Genomic DNA, 25,200 nt, shown 5'->3' on the forward strand with positions numbered 1-25,200 from the left:
AGGGACCTATGCACATTAACTCCCAGGTCCCTTTGTCCCTGCACACTCTTTAAAACTGTGCCATTAAGTGTATATTGCCTCTCCCTGTTCCTTCTGCCAAAATGCATCACCTCACACTTCTCTGTATTAAATTCCATCTGCCACTTGTCTGCCCATTCTGCTAGCCTTTCTGTGTCCTGTTGCAGTCGATTGGTAATAGTTACTTTGGCAATAGTTACTTTGCCTCCATATTTACTAGACAGACTAACAAAGTGGACATGACATTAGAAGAAGAGATCAAGAAGCATATAACGATCTTTAAAACAGAAAGAGGGGAGATAATTGATAAACTAATCAAACTTAGAGAGGATAAAACCCCTGGTCCGGATGGATTACATTCGCACATATTAAAAAAAGTTACAGAGGAGATAGCAGAGGCTATATATTAAAAAATCATTAGAAAAGGGAATAATGCCACCAAACTGTCGGACAGATAATGGCCCAGTAATTCCTCTCTGAACGCGTGAGTACGGTCGGGGTACTCACGCGCTTGGCTGGAGGAAATGCCCGTGTTCAGCATGCACAGCGCATGCGGGGAAAACCAGCATTTCCAGTCCTCTGAACGAAGGGGTTCAGAGGCACAGCGTGTGCGACTGCACAGGCAGCGCTTGCGCAGTGAACTTCGTCGATTTCATTCATGGATTCAGTGAGGGTAAGTCCTTCCAAGTTACACTTGAAAAAAGCATGTGTAAAGTTGCTCCAAGGCTGCGGAGGAAGATATATTTTATCGTGGAGCTTCTGAAAGGCAATATTTTTGTTTGGGAAAGGGAGGAAAGTTATTTTAAGAAATGCTGAGGTAAGTTTTAAAGTTTAAATTTTTTTTTTTTAAACGGGTTTTCAGTACGTTAGGTAGAAGGAGCAATTGTGGCTGTGTGAATTGAATGTGAGAATGAGTGTTCTAAAATGAGTAATGTAACATTTCCAACACTTTTAAGAAAGAAACTTTTCATCAGTAATAAGTAATTATGTATGTATGTCCGCATATATTCCTTTACGTATATGTATGTATGTTTTATATTCCTTTACTTATGTGTATGAATGTATGTTTTTAATTATGATTTTCCAATAAGTTACTTTCTCTGAAAGTCATAATTAAATACATACATTCATACACATAAGTAAAGGAATATATACATACACGCAAAGGAATAGATACAGACATACATACATAATTACTAAGAATATATTACTGATGAAAAGTTTCTTTCTTAAAAATGTTGGAGTCATTTTCACATTTAATAAACACAGCAAATTCAATTCACATAGCCACAATTGATCCTTCTACCTACAGTACTGAAAACCCGTTTTAAAAAACAAAAATAAACTTTAAAATTTACCTCAGCATTTCTTAAAATAACTTTCCTCCCTTTCCCAAACAAAAATATTGCCTTTCAGAAGCTCCACGATAAGAAATATCTTCCTCCGCAGCCTCTGGAGCAACTGTACTCATGCTTTTTTCATGTGTAAGTTGTAAGGACTTGACCTCACTGAAAGCATGAATGAAAGCGGCGAATTTTACTGCGCACGCGCTGCCTGTACAGTCGCACACGTTCTGCCTCTGAACCCCTTCGTTCAGAGGACAGGAAATGCCGGTTTTCCCCGCATGCGCTGTGCATGCTGAAAACCGGCATTTCCTCCGGCCAGACGCGTAAGTACCCCAACCGTACTCGCGCGTTTGGAAGGGAATTACTGGGCCAACATTTTACATGTCAATAAAATGAAAAATTTAACAATTGCACGATTTGCCCCCTCGCATCTGCGACTGAGGGTCCAAGGAGGTGCATTGCGCAAGAGGTCATCGTCGTACGTATCCTCACACTGTTCCCTTTCGGGAACTGTATGAAGTGGTGGAAGGATTTCTGGCCACGTTAACACTCCTTCCGTGACCATAACCATCTTCATACCAGCCACTAGGGTGGTTAGTCCTATGGCGTGAGGGTTTTACGGGCTCCCACAACCCATCTGAGGGGGGGGGGCCACCCACACCCGCGGACGCAAGTATCCCGCTGGATGTCCACCCAGAATTTATAGTTGGAGCTCCGACTCCACTTGCCGGGAATGTCTGGAGCGGGGTTCGAAACCCTACTCCTTCTGGCCCAGCGGCGGGGATGCTTACCGCTACGCAAAAGGCCCACTCCGCGCAAAAGGTGACACCCATACGTTTCCTGCGCCTTTTCCCTCCCCATGACTGGAGCCCTATGCTGCCACTTGAAAGACCAAGCTATCAGCTGTCCTTTTTGCGGCGCCTTTGACTTCTCATTACCAATGATGAGCAGGCGCTGCGCCTCCACCTCGTTGAGGAGATTGCTGAGGTCATCATCAGTTCAATTGTGAGTTCTTTTAATGCCGTGAATTGTGCTCATTCCAGCCATTTCACGTTGCTAATCGGATTGGGCCTTTGGCATAGCGGTAGGATCCCCGCCGCTGGGCCAGACGGGGTAGGGTTTCGAACCCCGCTCCAGACAGTCCCGGCAAGTGGAGTCGGAGCTCCGGCTCTAAATTCTGGGTTGACATCCAGTGGGATATTTGCGTCCGTGGGTGTGGGTGGCCCCCCCTCCTTGTATAGCTTGTGGGAGCCCGTAAAACCCTCCCGCCATAGGACTAACCACCCTAATGGCTGGTTCAAAGATGGTTATGGTCACGGAATGAGCGTTAATCACGGCCATAAATCCTTCCACCACTTCATACAGTTCCCCAAAGGGAACAGTGTGAAGACACGTATGACGACGACATTGCTAAATAAATAAATGGAATAAAAAAAATTCTTTTAGGGCTTTTAAAAGTCTTTAAATTGCTTTAATTCTGTTTAAAACTACTTCAGATTCTTCAAAATAATGTAAACGTTTTTAAAAGTTTATAAAAGTTACCAAAAGCTTCATAAAAATACTAAAAACCTATTTAAACTGCTGCTTTGCATGTAAAAATGCTTAGCAGCTTGTGAGAAACATTGGGGGCGTGTCCTATTAAACTGAGACCTCAAGGGGCGTGTCTCAGTTGCACAGCGCGCTACAGGCTTCGCGCTGGCTGCACTCCTGGGCGGCGTGACGTCAGACGCTGCCCGGGAGTCAACATTTTAAAACAGGAATTCCAGGCGTCCCTGAAGCTCAACGGCCGGTGCGTCGCGTAAGTGCATATTGGGGGCTTGCATGCGCGGCAAGCCCCCGACCCGAATTTCTGGGCCATTGTGATTCCTATATTTAAAAATGGAGAAAGAAGCAGCTTAGGGAACTATAGACCAGTTAGCTTAATGTCGGTGGTAGGCAAGATAATGGAATCTTTATTCAAAGATGTAATAGAAAAACATTGAGAAATCGAAAATATAATGGGCCAGAAATGCGAGTCCCCACGGGTGAGTACGCGCTGTGTACTCACGCGTAGGGCCAACGAAAGTGCCAGTTTTGTGCATGCACTGCGCATGCACTGGAAACTGGAACTTCCGTTCCCTTGAAGGAAGGGGTTCACAAGTCAAACGCGTGCGCCGGAGAGGCAGAGCGTACACCTGGAACTTCCGTTTTTTTTTTTTTACAGGTTTCTCCGGGAGGGTAAGTTTCTAGCAGCTGCGTATTTAAAAAGCAGTCGCAAGGTCTGCTTTTAACAAGGTAAGTGGTGAATTAAGTAAAATTAAAACATTTTTTCCACAGGTTTATTATTTTTAAATACTTTAAAGAAAGGTAAGTTTATTTTAGCCCCGTTAAAAACTGTAATTAATTTTTTCAAAAATTTAAATTATTGTTTAAAATAGTTATTTTATGTAATTTATAGTTATTTTAAAAATGTGATTAAAAAAAAAATGTATTTGAAGTTTTAGTTAGGTTTTGGGGCCGATCTCTATTCATAGATTTGACAGGTCTTCCTGTCAAATCTATGAATAGAAATTCCCTGCTGCGATTGGCTCTCCATGGCCCACGTGATCCCAGGGGATGCTTCAAACTAACTGCGCCCCTGGGATACACGAGCACTGCGCGCCGGCAGCTGGTGGAGGCCCAGGATCGGAATCCCATGTGGGCCCACAACACAATGGCAGGCGCGGTATGTAAGTGCAGGTCAGGGGCTTGCACCCGCGGGAAGCCTTCGAACCAAATTTCTGGGCCAATAAAGAGTAGTCAGCAAGGATTTCAAAAGGGAAGGTCATGCTTGACCAACCTTATTAATTTCTTTGAAGAAGTAACAGAAAGAGTAGACAAGGGAAGTGTACTATATGTAATATATGTGGATTTTCAAAATGCCTTTGATAGGGTACCGCATAGCAGACTCATGATTAAGATCTGAGCATATGGAGTCAGGGGACAAGTAGCAGAATGGATGGCAAGTTGGCTACAAAACAGACAACAAAGTGTAGGGTCTAAGGGTAGTTACTCAGACTGGCAAAAGGTAGGAAGTGGTGTTCCACAGGGATTGGTGCCGGGACCACTCTTGTTCAGCATTTGCATAAACAATTTGGATTCAGAAATCAGAAGTACAGTTTCAAAATTTGCAGATGACACCAACTACTTCTTGTTTACAGTGCCTGAAAACTCTGCAAATGTGCACTGTGGAAGGTCACAGTTGCCATTTAGAGCAAAAAAAAAGCAAATACAAATATACATATACATTACCTGTAGAACACATTTCACATTTTTGTCATTCTGGCAACTATGTGCTGCTGTACAACACAGACATCCTTAACAAAGTTGATCAATGATAGGGTGCGAGTAAATTACTTTAAAATGGAAAAGTATTTGAAACAACATCATACTGCCATTGCAAGTACTTCAGCTAAAGCCATGGACAGTGCTGCGTCCAGTAGCAAGAAACAAAAAGTATGAGGAGAGGTGTACAGAATTAGCATTTATGGAGCTCAATGTTGGATGGCCGTAATGTGATGTGTGCTTACAAATTTTACCCAACGAAGCAATGAAACCTGCAAAACTAAGTGATAGCTCACAACAAAGCATCCGGAATATACAAATAAATTGAAAGACTGCTTTGAACAAAAAAAAATACAGTTGTCAGAAAATACAAATGACAAATTTAACATCAGTTCCAGAAAAGCCCCAAAGCACTGGGGTTCATTTCTAGAGGGCTGGAATGGAAAAGCAGAGAAGTTATGTTAAACTTGTATCGAACCTTGGTCAGACCACACTTGGAGTAGTGTGCACAGTTCTGGTCTCCATATTAAAGAAATTATATAGAGGCACTGGAGAAGGTGCAAAAAAGATTCACAAGGATGATACCGGAGCTGAGAGATTATACCTATTAGGAAGTATTGAACAAGTTGGGCCTCTTGGACCTTTCTCTTACATGTTGCAGTAAGAAACACACAACTTATCATTACAGCTTACCGAACTATTATTGCATTAGCTTGCAGAGCGGGAAGAATTCCAGCTCCCTATGATAAGTCTGTCCTTCCAGGTTCCATTAGTGAGCCAAGCTGGCTAGTCAATCATCAGCAGGAGTGCTGTGGAAATGTTTGGTTCAGGCATCAGATTACTGGGTTTCCTCGATGCAATCTTCTACTGCCTGGCATGTCACATTGCAGTAAACTCACCTCAAAAAGAGAACCGCCTTACTTCTCCTCCAAGGAAGATAAACTGCGTACTATGAAGGCAATGTGGCCTAGAAATTCGATACCGCTAAAAATGCGCGTGTGCATCACGATGCGCGATATGCCCGCACCCATTCAAAGAGTGCAGGCAGCACGTCAACTTCATGCTGCCTGCTAATTATAATGATTGCAGAGCACAGCCTAGCGCTGAACACACTGCTGACAGTCTGTGCACTCAGCAGAGGGCCGAAGTTCCCGGGGTTCAAGCGGGGCTAGCTTTACTTAAAGACAGTCTGCACCTCTTCAAGGTGAGCACTAACCCAAATGGCTCAACAGGTCAGGGAAAGGGCACTCAGGGTCTCGGATGCAGCACTCACGCGTTGTGCAGGGGGTCAACATTGGAAGAGAGGTCCTTTACCCACAGGGGGCCAGGAGGCTGTCCAAAAGGAGGTGCGACCAGATCACTGAGGCGGTCACTGCCAGCAGTGCTGCCCCCAGGACCTGACTCCAGTGCCCAAAGGTGATCCATGACCTCAGGCGAGTGGTCAAGGTCAGTGAATGCATCTTCAAAAGCCATCTCCTACCAACTACACTACTAGTGTCATACTCTGCTCAATGCACGACCCCCCATCACTCACCTACCAACAAACACGAGGCACACCTCATATTCCTATCTTCACCTCAACCACTTGGAGAACACAGTGCTGGCCATTCTTGGCAGGGGCATGGCTGAGCACTTGGCCAGCAGCAGGGCTGAAAGAATACAAGATGCTGGTATCCTCATATGTTATCCTCCTTCTCACATCCCACTGTATCTTCTGATTTACAAGCTGCACATGGTGTAAGTATGCACCTCTTGCTCTACCCCCCACCCCTCACCACAATCCAGGAGGATGAGGATGAGGAGGTAGAAGAAGGAGAAGGAAGAAGGAGGAAGAAGGAGAAGGAAGAAGGAGGAGGAGGAGAAGAAGAAGGGGAAGAAATACCGTCACTCGATTTGACACTCCCAGCCATCAGTTCCTTGAAGTTGTCCTGCGAGGCCATCTGCAGTGTCCACCACCGAAAGTCAGCAGTCTTCCACCAGCCATGCTGCAGCCATTGGGGTAGCACTGCGTTACATCAGTAGGATAGGCAAAGGCACACACAAGACACTCACTAAGGGAATGCACAAGGGTGATTACTTGATTTTTGATGTAATATTGAATGCATATATGGATAAAGTTGGATTGGAAAGTATGCTTTGTAGTGGCTTTTATTTCAGCATTGTGGCCAAGAGAACAGTGATGGTCAGTAACAGAGGGAAGGTAAAGTGTGGGACAAATGTTGAAAGGGGAATTAGGGTTGTGTTCACTGGTACCGCAGGCGGATGATTTGATCCTGGATATCCTGGCCAAAAAGGGACTGTCTGGGTTGCCTCCTTCCTTCCACTTCCTCCTCTTCTGCTTTTTCCTCTTCTGCTTTTTCTTTTCTGCTTTTTCCTCTTCTCCTTTTTCTCTTCTGCTTCTTCCTCTTCTGCTTGTTCCTCTTCTGTTTCCCAAGGGGGACTGCAACTAGAGCCCTGAGGACTGGGAGCAAGTGGTTTCTCAGAGGCCTTCCTTTAAGAGCCAAAGTCTTGCAAGCATCCAGCAGCACTCCCTGCACTCCCTTCACACTTTAACAACTTTTTAAATGTATTACACCAAGCCACTGCTCCAATAAAATGTGAAGAAACCAGTCCAAAAGCAAAAATCTAAACTTAGCTAAAAGTTGCATGTGTCCCTTTAAGGAGCACTGGTAGGGGGTCCGTCATACAGTTGCACGCATGTTCTGTCATGCGTGCTTTGGAGAGGCCGTTAATAGGAGCAGTGACGTCCAAAATACCAGATTGTGCGTCAATTCAGTGTTCCACGCCAATTGACATCGCAATCTGGCTTATCAAAATATCTGGAGCGAGCGCTGGCAACAGCAGTGCTGCTCACTCACCCAAAATGGTGGTCATCGCGTTCTGCGCCGGAAGTGGGCGGAAGCGAGGCAGTCACCATTTTTTCTTCCAAACCGGCCTTAAAGGCTGACGCAAACAGATCCAATTTCCTGGCCTATATGTCCATGTATTGTAACTAAAGAACCAATCAAGATCCAGTGCCATATTTACAAATTCTAACAAACCTTTATGAAGAAGAAGTGAGATGGGAGGTAAAAACTTTGTCAAGCATTTTCCATAAAGTTTAATAAATGTCCACATCAATCTCTGTCATGTCTGTTATAACAACATTTGCGAAGTGACCGATGTGCCCCATTACTGCAGAGTAACAATGTGTCTGATCTACTCACATCCTTCAAGGTGATAATATTTGGATGTTGTCCATATCGCAGCAAAATTTCAATTTCCTCTGATGGATCTCTTTTGCTTTTATCAATAATCTGGAAATAACACAGTGAAAGCAATGTTATTAATTGCATCCACTTATAATTTCAGAAAACCTTCTGTGTGACCAATGCGCACTTCTTTTTTTTTCTCCTCTAATTTTCCTTCAGATTTTCTTCCTTTACATGGTTGCTCCCTGGAAAGAAATCATGTTGGGGTATGGCTTCACTGTAAATTCAGCAGTAAGAGCCCATTGGTATCCGTAGCGATGAAATTTCTGCAGTTCCTAGAATCAGAGCACGCAAAAACTGCTAAGCCTCCCACCCTTACTTCTTACAGAGCAGGGGTGGAAGCAAGGGGCTGAATAATTGAAAAAGATGACTAAATCTTATTAATTTAACAGGACAAAACCTTTAATTACAAAGTACCTACTCACTGCGTGGCATACAGTGTTTAAATCTGCTCACCTCAGCACAGAAAAACCACACAAACACTGAAGACGGTGCACAGATACCAAGTGTAGTCACTGGTTCGCACCTCACAGTCTTGATCTGTAAAAAATCTATGAATGTACCTGGTGGTCCGGGGGGTATGGAGACTTGTGATCCTGGGCCTCCCCGGGTACATGCGGGCAGCAGCCCACGTTTCTCAGGGGCGCATGCGGTTCGCAAGCACCCGTGGGATCATGTGGGCTGGCCCAACCAATAAAATAAAATTATGGGAGATGCGTTCGTACGGAAACCCCATAAGTATGAATGAGGATCACTAAAAATGTACACGAACACATGAAATAATTTTTTTTTTAATTACATATTTAAAATTAATTAAAATGCCATTTAATTAAATAATTTAAACAAAAATTTAACTTTTTGAAAAAAATGTATGTTTTAACGGGACTAAAAATAAACTTACCTTATTAAGTTATTAATGTATAAATGAGTGATAACATTTTATTTTTCTATTTTTTAAAACTCTTATGCTGGTAAAAGCAGGCCCTACGCCTGCTATTACCAGGCGTAAGAATTTCATGGGCATTCAGCGGGCAGAAGTTGGGCAAATAGCGCAACTCTCCAGCCGCAGAGGCCCATCTCCGGGGATGTGGAGAATCTGTCAAGAAGATTCTGTTTCTGTGGTAGAGAATTTGGTGTGTGGACCCCTCCTGGGTGCTTTGAATGAATACATTCATAAGAACATAAGAAATAGGAGCAGGAGTGGGCCATTCGGCCCCTCGAGCCTGCTCCGTCATTCAATAAGATCATGGCTAATCTGATCTTGGCCTCAACTCCACTTTCCTGCTTGTTCCCCATAACCCTTGACTCCCCTGTTTTTCAAAAATCTATCTACGCCTTGAATTTATTCAATGGCTCCGCCTCCACAGCCCTCTGGAGTAGAGAATTCCAAAGATTCACGACCCTCTGAGAGAAGAAATTCCTCCTCATCTCTGTTTTAAATGGGTGACCCCTTATTCTGACACTATGCCCCCTAGTTCTAGATTCCCCCACGAGGGGAAACATCCTCTCAGCATCTACCCTGTAAAAACCCCTCAGAATCTTATATGTTTCAATAAGATCAGCTCTCATTCTTCTAAACTCCAATGAGTATAGGCCCAACCTGCGCAACCTTTCCTCATAAGACAACCCCTTCAACTCAGTGAACCTTCTTTGAACTCCCTCCAATGCAAGTATATCCCTCCTTAAATAAGGAGATCAAAACTGTAGGTACTACTCCATGTGTGGTCTCACCAATGCCCTGTACAGTTGTAGCAAGACTTCCCTACTTTAATACTCCATTCCCTTTGCAATAAAGGCCAACATTCTATTTGCCTTCCTAATTACTTGCTGTACCCACATGCTAACTTTGTGTTTCATGTACGAGAACACCTAGATCACTCTGTACTGCAGGATTCTGTAGTCTCTCTCCATTTAAATAATATTTTGCTTTTTTATTCTTCCTACCAAAGCGGATAACCTCACATTTCTCCACATTATACAGGAAACTTTCGATTAACCGGCCCCATAATAACCGGAACGCTCTATCCACCGGCAAAATTTAGGAGTCAGTTCAGGTAACTTTTTTACTTTTAGTTACATTTTTTACTCCATTTGTTGCTGTGCAAGGGTGTAGCTGAAGCTGTTGCTAAGCTACAGAGACGCTTGCAACTTGTGCCGATTGTTCTGAAGCTGAAGCAACAGGGTTTGTTGCTTTATACGGAGCTCTGAGCTCCATATCTTTTACTATAGCGTTCGGTTATCCGGAATTGTTGATGAACAGGCAACACGTCGGTCCCGTCCGTGCCGGATACCAGAAAGTTTCCTGTACTCCATTTGCCAAATCTTTGCCCACTCACTTAACCTATCTATATCCCTTTGCAAACTCTTTGGCCTAGAATTTCAGTATAGCCAGTTTTGGGGCGCTAACGTTAGCGCCCGCCCGAAGTTAGCGCCCGCCCCAAAGTTGCGCCCCCTTGCCGGAAATTCAGTCGCTTCGCCCTAAGAGGTTGCTGGAGCGCTAAAAGAGGCGTTCCACTACTATCTTTGGGCGCTAAGCCGGCGGTGCAGAGGGATAGCGCCGAGGCGGGGCGCAGCGCGGGTGCGGTCATTTTTTGATTGACAGCAGACCCCGTGGCGCCGACCAGCTCTTAAAGGGGGAAGGGACGATTTGGTCTGCTGCCACGCCCTGCACACTGCAGCTTTGCAAATAGGCCTCAACACTGCTGCTCAGCCCCAGGGAGTCATGGCAACGCCAGAGAAGGCCCGTGAGCGTGCCCTGCGCTTCTCAGAGCGTGATCTGGGAATAATGGTGACAGCTCTGGAGAAGAGGCGCAGGATCTTGTTCCCAGAGACTGGGAGGAATCCGACCCACCAAGAATACACCAGAGCCTGGAAGCAGATCGCCAACAGGGTGACGTTCACCGGCGATGCCCCCAGGACCCACACCCAATGTCGGAAAAAATACAACGACCTGACCAGGATTGTCAGGGTGAGTACCCTTTCCAGTCTCCTCCTCATTCTTGCATGTACACCTGACATGATGGGCAAAGGGAGCTGAAAGGCCTAATGGCCAGCCCTCAGCCAGCAGCTTTGGGACAGTCATGAGCATCAATTGCCCATTCTGCACTCTACACTCTGGCCAAGCTATTCCACCATGGGAGGCAGTGCACAGTACATCAGGGCTACACTCTGGCCAAGCTATTCCACCATGGGAGGCAGTGCACACTACATCAGGGCTACACTCTGGCCAAGCTATTCCACCATGGGAGGCAGTGCACACTACATCAGGGCTACACTCTGGCCAAGCTATTCCACCATGGGAGGCAGTGCACACTACATCAGGGCTACACTCCGTACTTACAGCCCGTCCTTTCTCTTGCAGGCTAAAGTTGCCAATAATCGCCAGGCCCGTGCCAGGACCAGGGGAGGCCGCGCCAAGCTGCAGAAGATCACTCCCCTGGAGGAGCGCGTGAGTGGGCTCATGGGAGCCCGGCTGATCATGCCCACAGCGTGCGGAGTAGCCGACCCTCCACTGCCCGGCAATGGTAAGGACCTCGCCTTTTGGCCCTCTCGCGTCGCACTTGCGCATCCGAGCTACCTCCTTTGCCACTGTCCCACCAATGCGCTGAATGCCACCAGTCCTGACTCCCTCGCTGACGCCGTCTCCTCACTCTGAAGCTACTCTTGTGCATTCCTGCTTTCAGCTGGTGACGACCAGGTCCCTGAAGCTGCCAGTGACAGCCCCTCCGAGCAGGAGGAGGAGGAGGAGGAGGAGGAGGAGCAAGAGCAAGCCGGACCATCAGAGGAACACTCAGGTCCCGCAGGAGAGGACGAAATGATTGACACGTCCTCACTGGACGAGTGCCTGGACCAACTGTCGCAGGGGATTGCAGCTGCTGGGACCAGTGGCGTCCAGCCACCCAGGAGCCCTGCGCGTGGGCCGCGGCCTTCCCCCCAAAGGGGGGAAGGATCAGAGGGGAGTGCAGTTGATCGGGACACTCGCCGCCACCAATGTGGCAAGGTTCCCCTAGTTCGGTCCCCTGCTCCCCAGCGGGAGAGTCCCGACTCCAGTCCGGACACCTTCACCTCGGAGGAGGCGCGGAAGCTGGACAAGATGGCCGAGGATTCGGACCGGCGCCACACGGAGCTCATGCGCGTGGTGGGGCGCATGCCTGAGGCCATCGAGTCGCTGGCGGCCAGTGTGCGCGAGTTCGGGGCATCAACTGCTGCGAGTGGCCGCATGCTCACTGATGCCGTCAAGTCCCTGGCAGGTGTGATGCGGGCGCACACCAGGACAACAGGGGCACTCACTGCTGCCACACGCGCTGTCTCAGGCAGGCATCGCCAGGGCACCCGCCGCGCTGCAGCATCCCAGCGAGCCGCCCCTCGACTGATTGGTGCGGATCCTGCAGTGCGGGCCCGGCCGAGTGCCAGCGCGCCACAGCACCAGCCAGCGCATCCCAGACGCCAGCTTGCCCACATTGCACCATCCATCGCCGCCACTCCCCCACTGGGGCGTCAAGGGCAAGCGGCTGGAGCTGATGTTGGCCAGGCTCAGGTGCGCCACTCAGCAGCCGGCCCCTCGAGGCCCAAAGGCCGTGTAGGCCACCCCCCAAGGGCATCCGGCGGAAGGACATCTGAGCCTCAGGCGCCTTCCCCCAGCCTCGCAGCAGCCACTGGGCAGAGCTTGCGAAGGAGCAGCAGGCCAGGCAGGGGAGGCAAAAGGCTGGACAAGGTCTCGCCCTCGCGGGCCACTCAGTAGAGGGTGTGGCCAGCTTTCGTTTTATATGGCGGTGGCCATCTTTCTTTTGCCCATGGTTGTTTGGTTCGTGGGCTTATTTTTTGCGTTAAGGCCGAGGTTGAGGCCAGGTTTGTACAAATGTGGAGTTACTCCTCCCCAGTTTGTGGGAGTGAGTCGTTTGTTGGGCTTTTTGTGGGGCCCGTTGATTGTTTTTGGGGATTCATGTGGGAAGGGGTTTTCATTTTTGTGTAATAAATAATTATCTTTATTCATAGAGTCTCCATGGTTGTTCTTGTTAGTGTTTGTTGGCTTCGCCGGCTGAGGGCTTGCGGAGCGGCTGCATTCATCTTCTCTCATGGCCACAAGGCATTCCCTGACAGGGGGCTTAGAAGTAACGTGTAATAAGGTGGCGTCGCGCGGCCCTTGGCCCTGGTCGCTCCCTCCTGGGAACGTACTCCTGCTCCTCCTCCTCCTCCTCCTGCTCCTCCTGCTCCTCCTCCTGAGGTGCTGGTCCAACGTCAGGTGGCAGTGCCTGAGTCCTGCGGATAGCCAGGTTGTGTAGCATGCAGCAAACTACCACAAATTGGGAGACCCGGTCCGGCGAATACTGCAGAGATCCTCCGGAGCGATCAAGGCAGCGGAACCGCAGCTTGAGGACCCCAATAGTTTGCTCGATGATGTTGCGGGTGGTTTGATGGCTCTCGTTGTATGCCTCTTCAGCAGCGGTCCTGGGCGCGCGGAGCGGGGTCATGAGCCAGGTACACAAAGGATAGCCTTTGTCCCCGAGTAGCCATCCTCTTGGGGGAGGCTGTGCCTCGAACATGTCATGCACAGTACTCTGCCGCAGGATAAACGCATCGTGGCTGCTGCCTGGAAAGCTTGCATTGACAGCCATGATGCGCTGCTTGTGGTCACACACCAGCTGCACATTCAGAGAATGGTAGCCCTTCCTGTTGCGAAACTGCTCGCCATGCTCCAGAGGGGCCCGCAAAGCCACATGCGTACAGTCAATGGCGCCCTGCACCAAGGGGAAGGCCGCGAGTCTTGCAAATCCCAATGCGCGCTGATGCTGGCTCTCCAGGGCCATGGGGAAGGAGATGAATTGGCGTCTCCTTCTGAACAGTGCTTCGGTCACCTGGCAGATGCAGCGATGCGCACCGTACTGGGAGATGTTAGCTATGTCCCCAGCAGCGGATTGGAAGGAGCCGGTGGCATAGAAGTTCAATGCCACCGTCACCTTCACTTCCACCGACAGAGACGTCCTGCACCTGAGCTTTGGACGCAGATCTCTGCGAAGCAGGTGGCAGATCTCTGCAACCACCTCCTTTCGGAATCGGAGCCTTCTAACACATCGCGCGCCAGTCATGTTGAGGTAGGAGCGCTGCTGGCGGTATAGCCTGACTGGGTAAGGCCTACGTGGCCGACGCCTGTTGCCCCCTCTGCCTCTAGCCAGGGCTGCCCCTCTCACAATGAGTCTGCGAGCCCTACGGACATGGCGCTGCAGCTCCGCGTTGGCACCCCATGCAACCCCCATCAAATCCTGGCAAACAGTCAAATTTCCAAAAGGCCACTTGCAGCGCTCTGGCCTGAGTCCAAAAATACCTGAGCTGTTGCTGCTTGAAACCAGTTAGCTATCCTCCTTGTTGTGTGTCCAGAAATGCGTTGCACAAGATTGTTTGCTGCAAAATGGCTGGCCTTTATACTGGAGGGTACGTCCCCTTTAATTTGCGCCCCCCAGGGCCTGCGCTGGCTGTGTTGCGTTCCCTTTTTCAAACGCTCCGGCCGCCAGCCGCACAATGGGGCGGTCCGACTGAAGTTTGGAATCGGGGCGGCCAAAGGGCGTTGCACGAGGATGTGACGTCATTTTCTGCGCGCGCATCCGGGTGGGCGCTAAACTTTGCACCGGCGCTAACGGCCAACTTAATTTGGGGCGAGGCGCAAACTGCGCTGCGCCCGGCCGCAACACGCATAGCGCCCGACATTCACTTTTCTTTAGGCGCTAACTGCTGGCGCAACCAACTGAATTTCGAGGCCTTTGTGTCCTCCTCACAACTTGCTTTCCCACCTATCTTGGCAACAGTACACTCGGTCCCTTCATTCAAGTCATTAATATAGGTTGTAAATAGTTGAGGCCCCAGCTGATCCCTGTGGCACCCTCTAGTTACAGTTTGCCAATCTGAAAATGACCCATTTATCCCGACTCTCTGTTTTCTGTTAGTTAGCCAATCCTCTATCCATGCTAATATATATATTGGCCCAGAAATTCGGGTCTCCACGGATGAGTACGCACGGGGTACTCACCCATAGGCCCGATGGAAGTGCCGGTTTCCTGCATGCACTGCGCATGCGTGGGAAACTAGCACTTCCGTTCCTCTGAATGAAGGGGTTCAGAGGTGGAACGCATGCGTGGGGGAGGCTGCGTGTGCGCATCAAACTTAGTTTTTTTTTACAGGCTTCTCCGGGAACGTAAGCCTGCAGAATTTAGAAATATAAAAAGTAGGCGTAAGGCCTGCTTTCTCCAAGATAAGTGGTGAATTAATTAAAATTAAAACATTTTTTCCACAGGTTTATTTTTAAATACTTTAAAGCAAGGTAAGTTTATTTGTAGCCCCGTTAGAATATAAAATTATTTTTTTCAAAAATTTAAATTATTGTTTTAAAATAGTTATTTCATGTAATTTATAGTTTACTAGCTGGAGTGCCCGGCGGTGCCGAGGGTTTTTTGAGGGCATGTTGTTGTTGGAAGAGAGAGAGAGAGAGACTGGGGGGAGAAGAGAGAGACTGGGGGGGAGAGAGCGACTGGGGGGAAGAGAGAGAAAGAGAGAGAGACTGGGGGGAAGAGAGAGAAAGAGAGAGAGACTGGGGGGAAGAGAGAGAAAGAGAGACTGGTGGAAGAGAGAGAGACTGGGGGGAAGCGAAAGAGAGAGAGAGACGGAGGGAAGAGAGAGAGAGAGACTGGGGGGCAAGAGAGAGAGAGAGACGGGGGAGTGAGAGAGAGAGAGACTGGGGGGGAGAGGAGAGAGAGCCGGGGGGGGGAGAAGAGAGAGACGGGGGGGAAGAGAGAGAGAGAGAGAGAGAGACTAGGGGGAGAAGAGAGAGATGGGGGGGGAAGAGAGAGAGAGAGAGACTGCTGGATTTAGTTCGGGATTAGCCTGGAGAGAGAGGCGGGGAAGGAGCGCCTCAGGCCTGGCCCGATGGACCCCTGCGAAGGAAGGAAGGAAGAAGGCAAGCTCTCCCTCCCTCTCCCACCCCCTCACTCTTTCCCTCCCTCACCCTCTCTCTCTCGCTCCCGGTGTCTCACCCTGCTTTACTCTCTCTCCCTCCCTCCCCTCTCCTCTCCCTCCCTGCCCCTCTCCTCACCCTCCCTCCCCCTGTCCTCTGCCTCCCTCCCCCTCTCCTCTCCCCTCCTCCCCCTTCCCCCCTCCCCCTCCTCCCTCTTCCCCCCTCCCCCTCCTACCTCTTCCCCCCTCCCACTGCTGCCTCTTCCCCCCTTCTCCCTCTTCCCCCCCCTTGTCCCTCTTCCCCCCTCCACCTCCTACCCCCCTCCCTCTTCCCCCTCCCTCTTACTCTCTCCCCTCCCCCCTCTCTCCTCCCCGAGCCCTCATCCCCCCCGCTCCAATCCCTCTTTCCGCCCCGGGGCCCGGGCCTCGGCACCTGGATGAACGCATTCCCCTGGACATTTTTGGCGGCCTCGGCCGTCACCCTGATGCCGTTGGCTGAGGCGAAGATGGTGACCTGGTCAGCTTTCCGCCCCGGGTCCCGGGCCTCGGTACCTGGATGAACACATTCCCCTGGACGCTTTTGGCGGCCTCAGCCGTCACCCCGATGCCGTTGGCCGAGGCGAATACGGTGACGTGGTCGCGGAAATGAACAGCCTTCAGCAGGTTCGACAGGTTCCGGGCGCGCCAGGAATCTGCTGAACTCGAGGCCCAGGCTTCCTGCGCTGCTAGGCCGCAGCTCCACGCATCCACTACAATAAAGAGAGATTCCTAAATATTAAAGTTCAGGTTTTTAAGCACCTCATAGCTAAGAAGACAACTGCACAAAAGAACCTAATGGGGTACACACAGAAAGTGGGAAAAATAAACACACAGAAAGTGGGAAAAATAAATCAATAGTTAGGAATCAAGATGGCGGCCACTCACCTCAGCAGGATTAGGCGCGCCCACACACGCAATGAAATGCCCCCCGTGATGCACCGATTGGTCAACCATCAGGTTAATCCCCTGTACGATTGGTCAACCATCACGTAACTCAACGCTAATGAGCAGAATGTTGCCGTTTTTTGAAACTTTTTTGTATACTGTCCGAACAATTTTTGTCTGACCAAAAAGTAAATATGCCCATTAGACTCCCCTAATGATAAGCTTTCTTTTGATATAACATATGTGTAGGTACGCTCTATAACTTTTGATTGTATAGCCAGACAGACAGACAAACAGAACAAACAGACAGACAAACAGACAGACAAACTCTTTTATATATATATATATATTTTAAAAATGTGATGTTTTTAAAAAATGTATTTGAAGGTTTAGTGCTATTTTGGGGGCCGTAGTATTTATAAGTCTTGACAGCACTTCCTGTCAGACTTATGAATGGAGTATTCCCTGCTCCGATTAGCTGCCCATGGCCCATGTGATCCCAGGGGATGCATCGAACTAACTGTGCCCCTGGGATATGCAAGCACTGCGCGCTGGGCAGCTGGACCAGGCCCCGGATCGGAATTCCACGGGGCCCTACAGCTCAACGGCCGGCGCGCAAGGTAAGTGCAGGTCGGGGGCTTGCACCCGCGGGGAAGCCCCCGACCTGAATTTCTGGGCCATTATATATTTTTTTATTCGTCTATGGGATGTGGGCGTCGCTGGCAAGGCCAGCATTTATTGCACATCCCTAATTGCCCTTGAGAAGGTGAGCCGCCTTCTTGAATTGCTGCAGTCCGTGTGGTGAAGGTATTCCCACACTGCTGTTAAGTAGGGAGTTCCAGGATTTTGTCCCAGCGATGATAAAGGATCGGCGATATACTTCTAAGTCAGGATGGTGTGTGACTTGGAGGGGAACTTGGAGGTGGTAGTGTTCCCATGCGCCTGCTGCCCTTGTCCTTCTAATTACCCCCAAACACTGTGGGCCCCTTATCTTGTGCAGTAACCTTTTATGTGGCAACCTTAATGAATGCCTTCTGGAAATCTAAATAAACTACATCTACTGGTTCCTCTTTATCCACCCTGCTCGTTACATCCTCAAAGAACTCTAGTAAATTTGTCAAACCACGATTTCCCTTTCATAAAACCATGTTGACTCTGCTTGATTGTATTATGATTTCCTAAATGTACTGCTACTTACTGTTACTACTATAATGGATTCCAGCATTTTCCCAATGACAGCTGTTAAGCTAACTGGCCTATAGTTTCCTGCACCAACAGATGAACGCTTACCTTTACAGCATAATCCACAGATGTGACTTTGTGAACACATCGCTTGCATACTGAGTACGACCCAACACCAATGTCCTCTTTCAACTCATAGCCGTCTGTGAAATGAATACTGTTTCCATGTAACTGCTGGAACAGAATTGCGAGTGAAAAGTGGAAAATAATCAAAGCATTGATAGTATCCAGAATGATATTCAAGAAAAAGCTTCATATTTTATCTTAGTTTTTAATTTAAATTAATAAATCTGTAGTAGCAGATACAGTATAATTATCCCCACAATGACTTTCCATTGTGTCCTTATCTTTGTACAAATGTGGGTAAAGTTGTATGGTGACACTGTCCCTTAAAATCTGCTGATGACTGCAGCTCCAGAGTTCCAATAGGCCATTCAAACAATGGCTGAAAATGGCCCTTTATGTCATTTTTCTGTGGGCTCTGCTAATCTCCCACCAAAGTTATGGAGAGGGGTTGGGAGAACCCTCATGGATATCAGCACCTAGGTCCCAATGAGTGAATTCATTACTTTAAAGGCCTTCAGAAAAAAATACCAGGGAGAATCAAAAGATCACAGGATCATTTCTGATGGGGAAGGCCATTTAGCCCATTTCAAAATATCCATCCAGAAAGACTATAAAATCCCTATAATGCAGCGTCCAATTGTTAAATGATTCCAGTTTTCACCTCCAATATTCTATCTGGAAGTCCATTCCATGTATTGATCACGTTTCATGAGAAGAACTTCCTGATATCAGGCCTAAATTTGCCTTTTACTCATTTGAAACTGTGACCAGAGGCATTTTCACGCCAAGAGAGGGACAAGCCTGAAAAGAGAACCACCTGACACTGGACAGGCGCAATTAATTTACTTGTTATTTTATTAAACGTTACAATGGCAGTACTTATTTTACTGAGCGACTCATACAGTTAGATCTAGGAGTTAGAACCTAGGAGTCCCATGTTGGATTGAAAGAGTTAAAGTTGAATAAAATAGAATAGTTATTGGCACAATGATGTTCTAGGTGATTTGAATGCTTTTTAAATGAAACTTAAAGTAACTAGAAGTGACTGAAGCCACTCAGGAACACATGCAGCATTTCCTCACAACTTACGTTACGGTGTAATAAATACAGAAAATGCTGGAAATACTCAGCAGCTCAGGCAGCATCTGTGGAGAGAGAAACAGAGTTAACGTTTCAGGTCGATGACCTTTCATCAGAAGTGATGTAAGGTCATCGACCTGAAACGTTAACTCTGTTTCTCTCTCCACAGATGCTGCCTGACCTGCTGTGTATTGCCAGCATTTTCTGCATTCATTTCAGATTTCCAGCATCTGCAGTATTTTGCTTTTATGTTACAGTGTGCCTGAAGAGGAAAGGAGATGCCTAATGGCAGGTCTCTGTGACACACTTGATATTTGTATGAGATACCACATATTGCAGATATTGCTGTAACTATATTCATCAAACAGAATTGAATGGGGAGCGCTTTAAATTACAGATATTCTCCTTAGACTTTCATCCTCTTTTAATCAAAAAGGAAACCTTACCAAAATACTAATGAAGTGTATTCTGATGATATGATGCACGAGAACACAGAGTGAACTTGGATATGGTCAAATCTGGCTATTGTGAAAAGGTGAATTCCTACTTCAGCCCGATAGTAAAAATATTGTCCAATTACAGTAAAGATCTAAATACTTGTGTTTAGGGAGCACCTTATTGTGTCTCACAGATCAATGGAACTTCAGTGTCTTAAAGGGTCAATCTGGGCATGAATAACTGATTCCACCTTTAAAAAGTGTTATTTTCAGTTTAGCTATGGGAAACACTAACAGGATCATGATTTTTTTTGCAAAGATGCTGTCAGGTTCAAGTTAGCTTCTCAATCTGAAGAAACAGAAAAATGTAGTAACTGCTTTGAATTAGAGAGCCTCTGGATCAATGTAAAGAGGGATCAATGCTAAAGGCAGTGATTTTAAGATAAAGCTGTAAAGTCTGTGGGTTGTGCAGTTAATAAATACACAGACTTCAGAAGTAACAAACAAAACAGGTCTTTACTATTCGAAGGTCCGGGCGAATCTGCCCAATAACTCCTGGCACAACACTTATATACTGGTGTGGTCACTATCGGTATTACAGTATACAGAAGCCAAACAAATAGTGCCACACCTAAAGTAGTTCCCTTAAAGGTGAACGGTTACATTCAATAGTTCCCTTAAAGATAGACGGGTACATACACTACAATCCTCCCTTTTTAGCTTATTACTTACAGAGTCCCCATTAAACATACATATCTTCAACTTCCTATAAAACAAATTACAGATATAATCTCGGTGGAGTCAATGTCATATAAAACAATTTACAAATATAATCTCGGTGGAAACAGTTCACAGGTTCAGTCTCTGCGGAAACAGTTCATAGATTCAGTCTCTGATCTTGACTCGTTCCGAACAACATTTCTTTGGTGTAGCCGGATTACCTGGCTAGCGTGACTCCTCCATAGCCCTTTTCTTGACGTAACAGCTTGAACCTTCGTCCTGTTGAACCAGCAGTGCGGACTTTTACAACCAACTGGCTGTCTTGACATTTTCCAGTTTTTCAACTAATTTAGCTCCTTTCGTAATGTCCCGCCTGGAATGGTAGAAGTGCTAATATTTTAGACAGTTATTATCTTCTGCTTCTTCTTTTTCTTTTCTGCCTTTTTGAAACTCTCGGAGCTCCTTTCTCGGCTGCCAGCTGTAGCGCCACCAACTCTCTATGTTCCTTAGACCTTAAGTGCTTCCTCCAGATTTCAGCACTTTGAGAGTTTTCATCACAAGCTGGGCAGACCACATCCTCGTAATATTCAGTGTCACTCAACAGGTCATGGTAATATTCGGGTTCGTCCTGAGTTAGGCCAGCGAGAGAGACTTCTTCTTCCTCCTCACCCGTCTGGACGTTAGCTGACGGTGGTTCCTTCCCTAAACATTTTTCTTGAAAAGCCTTCTTCATGCATTCATATTCATCCCGCTCTTCCTGGGTTATCTGCCATTCCTTCACGACGGACCTCATTTGTGAGTTCAATACCTTCCTTTCCATCGGTAATTGCGTTATCAGGCTATTTAACCCTTCTACTGAAGTAACGGTTTCCACATTCTTCTGTTCACCTTGACGTGATTCAACGTACTTTTGGCATCCTTGTAAAATTTGTGTTGCCACCTCAGCTATCTCCGTGACTTTTGAGAGCTCCGAACTCGTTCCCCCTGAAGATTGAAGCTCGTGTTCAGATTGTTCCCCTTGCAGAGTCTTGTCCTTCAGCATATGAAGGAGTTGGCTGACCGTTAACTCTTCCCTGGGAACACGGTGGATCAGAGTCTTCTCCATTTCCTCCACCTCTTTCTCCAATACTTCCACCTTACGTTCCTCTTGAACTTTGGCTTTCAGCGCTCGGAAAAGTTGCGCCCTGATGCTCTCTAGTTCATGTTCAGGGACCATTCTTACAGTGTCCTGTTCTTCCACTGAAAGGATCCCCAGTTGAATCTGTTCTTCAAGTTGTTGAACCTCGGTCATTGCCGCCTCATATTTGTCTTGGGTGTCCTTCAATGTTTTTATAAGTTCTTGGACATCCTGTCTTTCATGCTCTGCCATGATTTTCACCTCTAATTTCTCATCTATGGATGGAGCTCCTACCGATGAGTCTGTCTTGGCCTTGAGCTCATCAAGAATTTCCTGCAGCCTTTGGACTTCTTGCTCATGTTCAACCTTTAGTTGTTCATATGCTTCTACTGAAACTAGCTTTTCGGAGGCTGCCGAGTTAACCCCCTCCAGAATTGTAGCCTGGGCCTGTTCATACTGTTCTTTCAACTTCTCACACTCTGCTTGTAAGGAGTCGTAGAGAAGAACTGGAATAAAATCCTGGCTCCCTGAAGATTCCTCTTCCTTTGGTTCATTCTGTAAATATTCTAGTTCCTGAACAGCATCAGGGGAATGTGATTGGTATTTGACCACGATGGCTCTATGGTCGCTCTCTGCTTGAGCTAGCTGTCTCTGTAGTCTTTCCAGGTTCTCCCATTCGGTGTCCCAGAACCTTTCCATATTTTTCATCTCTTGTACGAGACGGTCACTCAACTGTTCTAATTGTTGTCGTACTTTGACATAAGTTTGCGTCCGAGCTCGGTGTTCTTCCGTCATGGATGAATCCTTTGCTTGAACAGGCTCAGAATTCTCTGTCAACCTGGAGTTCTGCTCTGCAGCTTTATTCTTCTTGGTACCATAAGTCCTTCTGCATGTCTTCGTTTTCTTTCCCATCGTCGGCAAGTCCCTTTTAGCCTTGTCTTCCATATTCGACTTGGTCTTATCATCATCCATTTCAGAATCTGAGCTAATAGCTTGCACCGAGTCCTCCCTCATTATGGCTTTTAGGTAATGCCATTCCATGTCTATTTTCTTAATCCACTCCCGTCCTAGAAGTGGTGGTCCTCCCTCAGGTAATACGTACAAGTTCATTCTTGGGTGTTCTTTACCCCTATCTCTCACCTTGACTCTTATTTTCCCCACGGGGTATACATTATGCCCCGTGTATGTCTGTAATACGAACTTGGTATTTCTTAAAGGTATGTGAGAGAATAGCCAGTGGTAGTCCCTTCGGTTGATGACTGATAGAGCTGATCCAGTGTCCAGCTCCATTCTTACTTGGACTCCAGCTATTTTTAGTATGACCCAGATGGCCTGTAGATCCGTTTCTTTACCCACATTGTGGATTCTCAGCCTACCCAGCTCCTGGTTGTTTGGGTCTGAGTCTGAATTCTGTTCGTCTGAACTCTTCTCAGCCACCTTGTGTACCTTGTTGTACTTTTCTTGTGGTGGCTTCCTTTGATTATTGGTCTTTTTCCCGGACCGGCATACCTTCGCGATGTGACCCAGTTTGCCACATTTCCTACACTCTTGGTTCTTAAACCAGCATTGATTCTGGTCATGCGTTGTCTTCCCACAACGGTAGCATTTTGTTGTGCTTGAAGTAATTTGGTCCACCCCGAGTGCCGCCGCCTTTAGTTGCATTTCCGCCGTTCCTTTCGCTGCGGCTTCGTGCGATGCAGCTATAAGGACAGCCCTGTCCAGTGTGAGGTCGTTCTCTTCCAGTAGTCGCTTCTGCGTCCCTTCTTTGGACAATCCGCATACGAACTTGTCCCGCAGCGCTTCTGTCAGATTCCCTCCGAACTGGCAGTATTTCGCTAGCCTACGCAGTTCGACCAAGTATTCCGCATTGCTTTCGTCTTTCTTCTGCATTCTTGCGTAGAATTTGAATCGTTCAGCCAGCATCAGCGGTGTGGGGTTCAAATGGTCCTTCAGCACAGCCACAATCTCTTCGAAGGTCTGATCCGCTGATTTATTTGGTGCTATTAGATGCTTCAAGAGCCCGTATGTTTTTGCCCCCATCGAGTTTAGCAATGTTATCGCCTTGTCGTCTTCCTCTATTTTGTTGGCTTCGCAATAGATCTCTATGCGTTCCACGTACGTGGCCCAGTCTTCTATTTCCGAATTAAAGTCGTTAATATTCCCTCGCTTAGGCATTTCTCTTCCCTTGGGAGCAGCACCAGTATTTCTTTAAGTATTCTTATTTATTTGTTTGTTTCTAAGATGGCAGTTTTCCCGCGAAAATGGCGGTTTCCCGCTCTTCCTTTCTCGCCCCGCCCACTTCAATGGCGGTTTCCCGCTTCTGGCGTCTTCTCCGCCTAATGGCGGCTTCCCGCGTTTCTTCCCGGTGGAAGGGGTACGCTTCCCCCACAGCGGACAGGCTCGGCTATGTCCTTTCCTCCCGCCCGCACGGCTCTACCAGCGCTGGGTACACCCCGTTAACGGAGGACAGTTCAGCCGCTGGACTGGCTCTCGCGCAGTCTCTCTCTCCGTACCCGGCTCTGTCGCTCTCTCACCCGCACGTTCGGTGCTACCGGCCCTGGGTACCCCGTTGGTGGAGAACAGTTCAGCCGCTGGACTGGCTCTCGCGCAGTCTCTCACCCCGTTTTCGGCTGTGTCTCTCACCCACTCCCGCACGTTCGGTTTTGCCGGCTCTGAGTACCCCGTTGGTGGAGAACAGCTCAGCCGCTGGACTGGCTCCTCGCAGTCTCTCTCTCCGCACCCGGCTCTCACCCGCACGGTTCCCGTTCGCCTCCCCAGCCCTCTCGCAGACCGGTGTTTCCCTCCCCGGCTGCGGCTGGGTTTCTCTTCCCGCGCCTACTCGCAGGCTCAGCGCTTCGTGGCTGCGGTCGCTGCCCAGATTTTTCCCGCCGATCGCGGTCCGGCTGTCACCCGACGCCGTTGGACCCGACTTTTGGCCGGCACAGCTCCCCCTCGACCGAGGTCGAGTGCTCTGCCCTTATCCTCCGGATACTTCTACACCTTCCCCTACTCACAGTCTCTTCGGCCGCCTTGTTCCCTGCTGATCGGCTCACTCCGCACCGTGGTAGAAGGGTAGTCAGTGCCTGTTGCCAATGGAAGCTTTTGTTGCTAAAGTCTTCCACCTTTCTCCTGCTGCAGCCTCGTGTTTTCTTCCAGCAGCACGACGAGGGCGGTTGCCTCTCTTCGACGCTCTTCTTGCTTTGGTAATCTTGCCGCAGGGTACAATCGGACTCATCGCCACTGTAAAGTCTGTGGGTTGTGCAGTTAATAAACACACAGACTTCAGAAGTAATAAACAAAACAGGTCTTTACTATTCGAAGGTCCGGGCGAATCTGCCCAATAACTCCTGGCACAACACTTATATACTGGTGTGGTCACTATCGGTATTACAGTATACAGAAGCCAAACAAATAGTGCCACACCTGAAGTAGTTCCCTTAAAGGTGAACGGTTACATTCAATAGTTCCCTTAAAGATAGACGGGTACATACACTACAAAAGCGATTGCTTAATATAACTTGAGTGTGAGCTTTGTGCTTTATCTAGTTTATCAAACTGTCAACAATAGATGTTCTATCTATTTAACCCTCCAGCTCCATTTAATGGGAATTCTAACAAACAAGATTTCACTAGTAAAGGATTTCACTGTACAACATATTTAAAAAATTACCTTTAAAGTGTTTATATGAGTTTATTTCTAGAGGGATAGAATTGAAAAGTAGAGAAGTTATGCTAAACTTGTATCGAACCTTGAT

General features: G+C 47.8%; 1 protein-coding gene across 4 annotated transcripts in view; it reads right to left on the bottom strand.

Moving 5' to 3' along the window:
- The window catches only part of LOC147121259 (ribosomal protein S6 kinase alpha-2), an 823,768-nt gene that overhangs the window by 63,031 nt on the left and 735,537 nt on the right, over positions 1–25,200 (bottom strand). For 3 of the 4 annotated variants that reach the window (XM_085981473.1, XM_085981470.1, XM_085981474.1), the window contains 2 exons: positions 18,074–18,199; positions 7,874–7,963 (listed from right to left, as the gene is read on the bottom strand). In XM_085981473.1, coding sequence (XP_085837599.1) covers positions 7,874–7,963; positions 18,074–18,199 — 216 coding nt within the window. The remainder of the gene's footprint in view (positions 1–7,873; positions 7,964–18,073; positions 18,200–25,200) is intronic. The other variant, XM_085981472.1, reaches the window with a different exon arrangement.

This window comes from Somniosus microcephalus, chromosome 3 (assembly GCF_052327205.1).
Source record: "Somniosus microcephalus isolate GS21.2 chromosome 3, FLI_Smic_1.0, whole genome shotgun sequence".
NCBI lineage: Eukaryota > Metazoa > Chordata > Chondrichthyes > Squaliformes > Somniosidae > Somniosus > Somniosus microcephalus.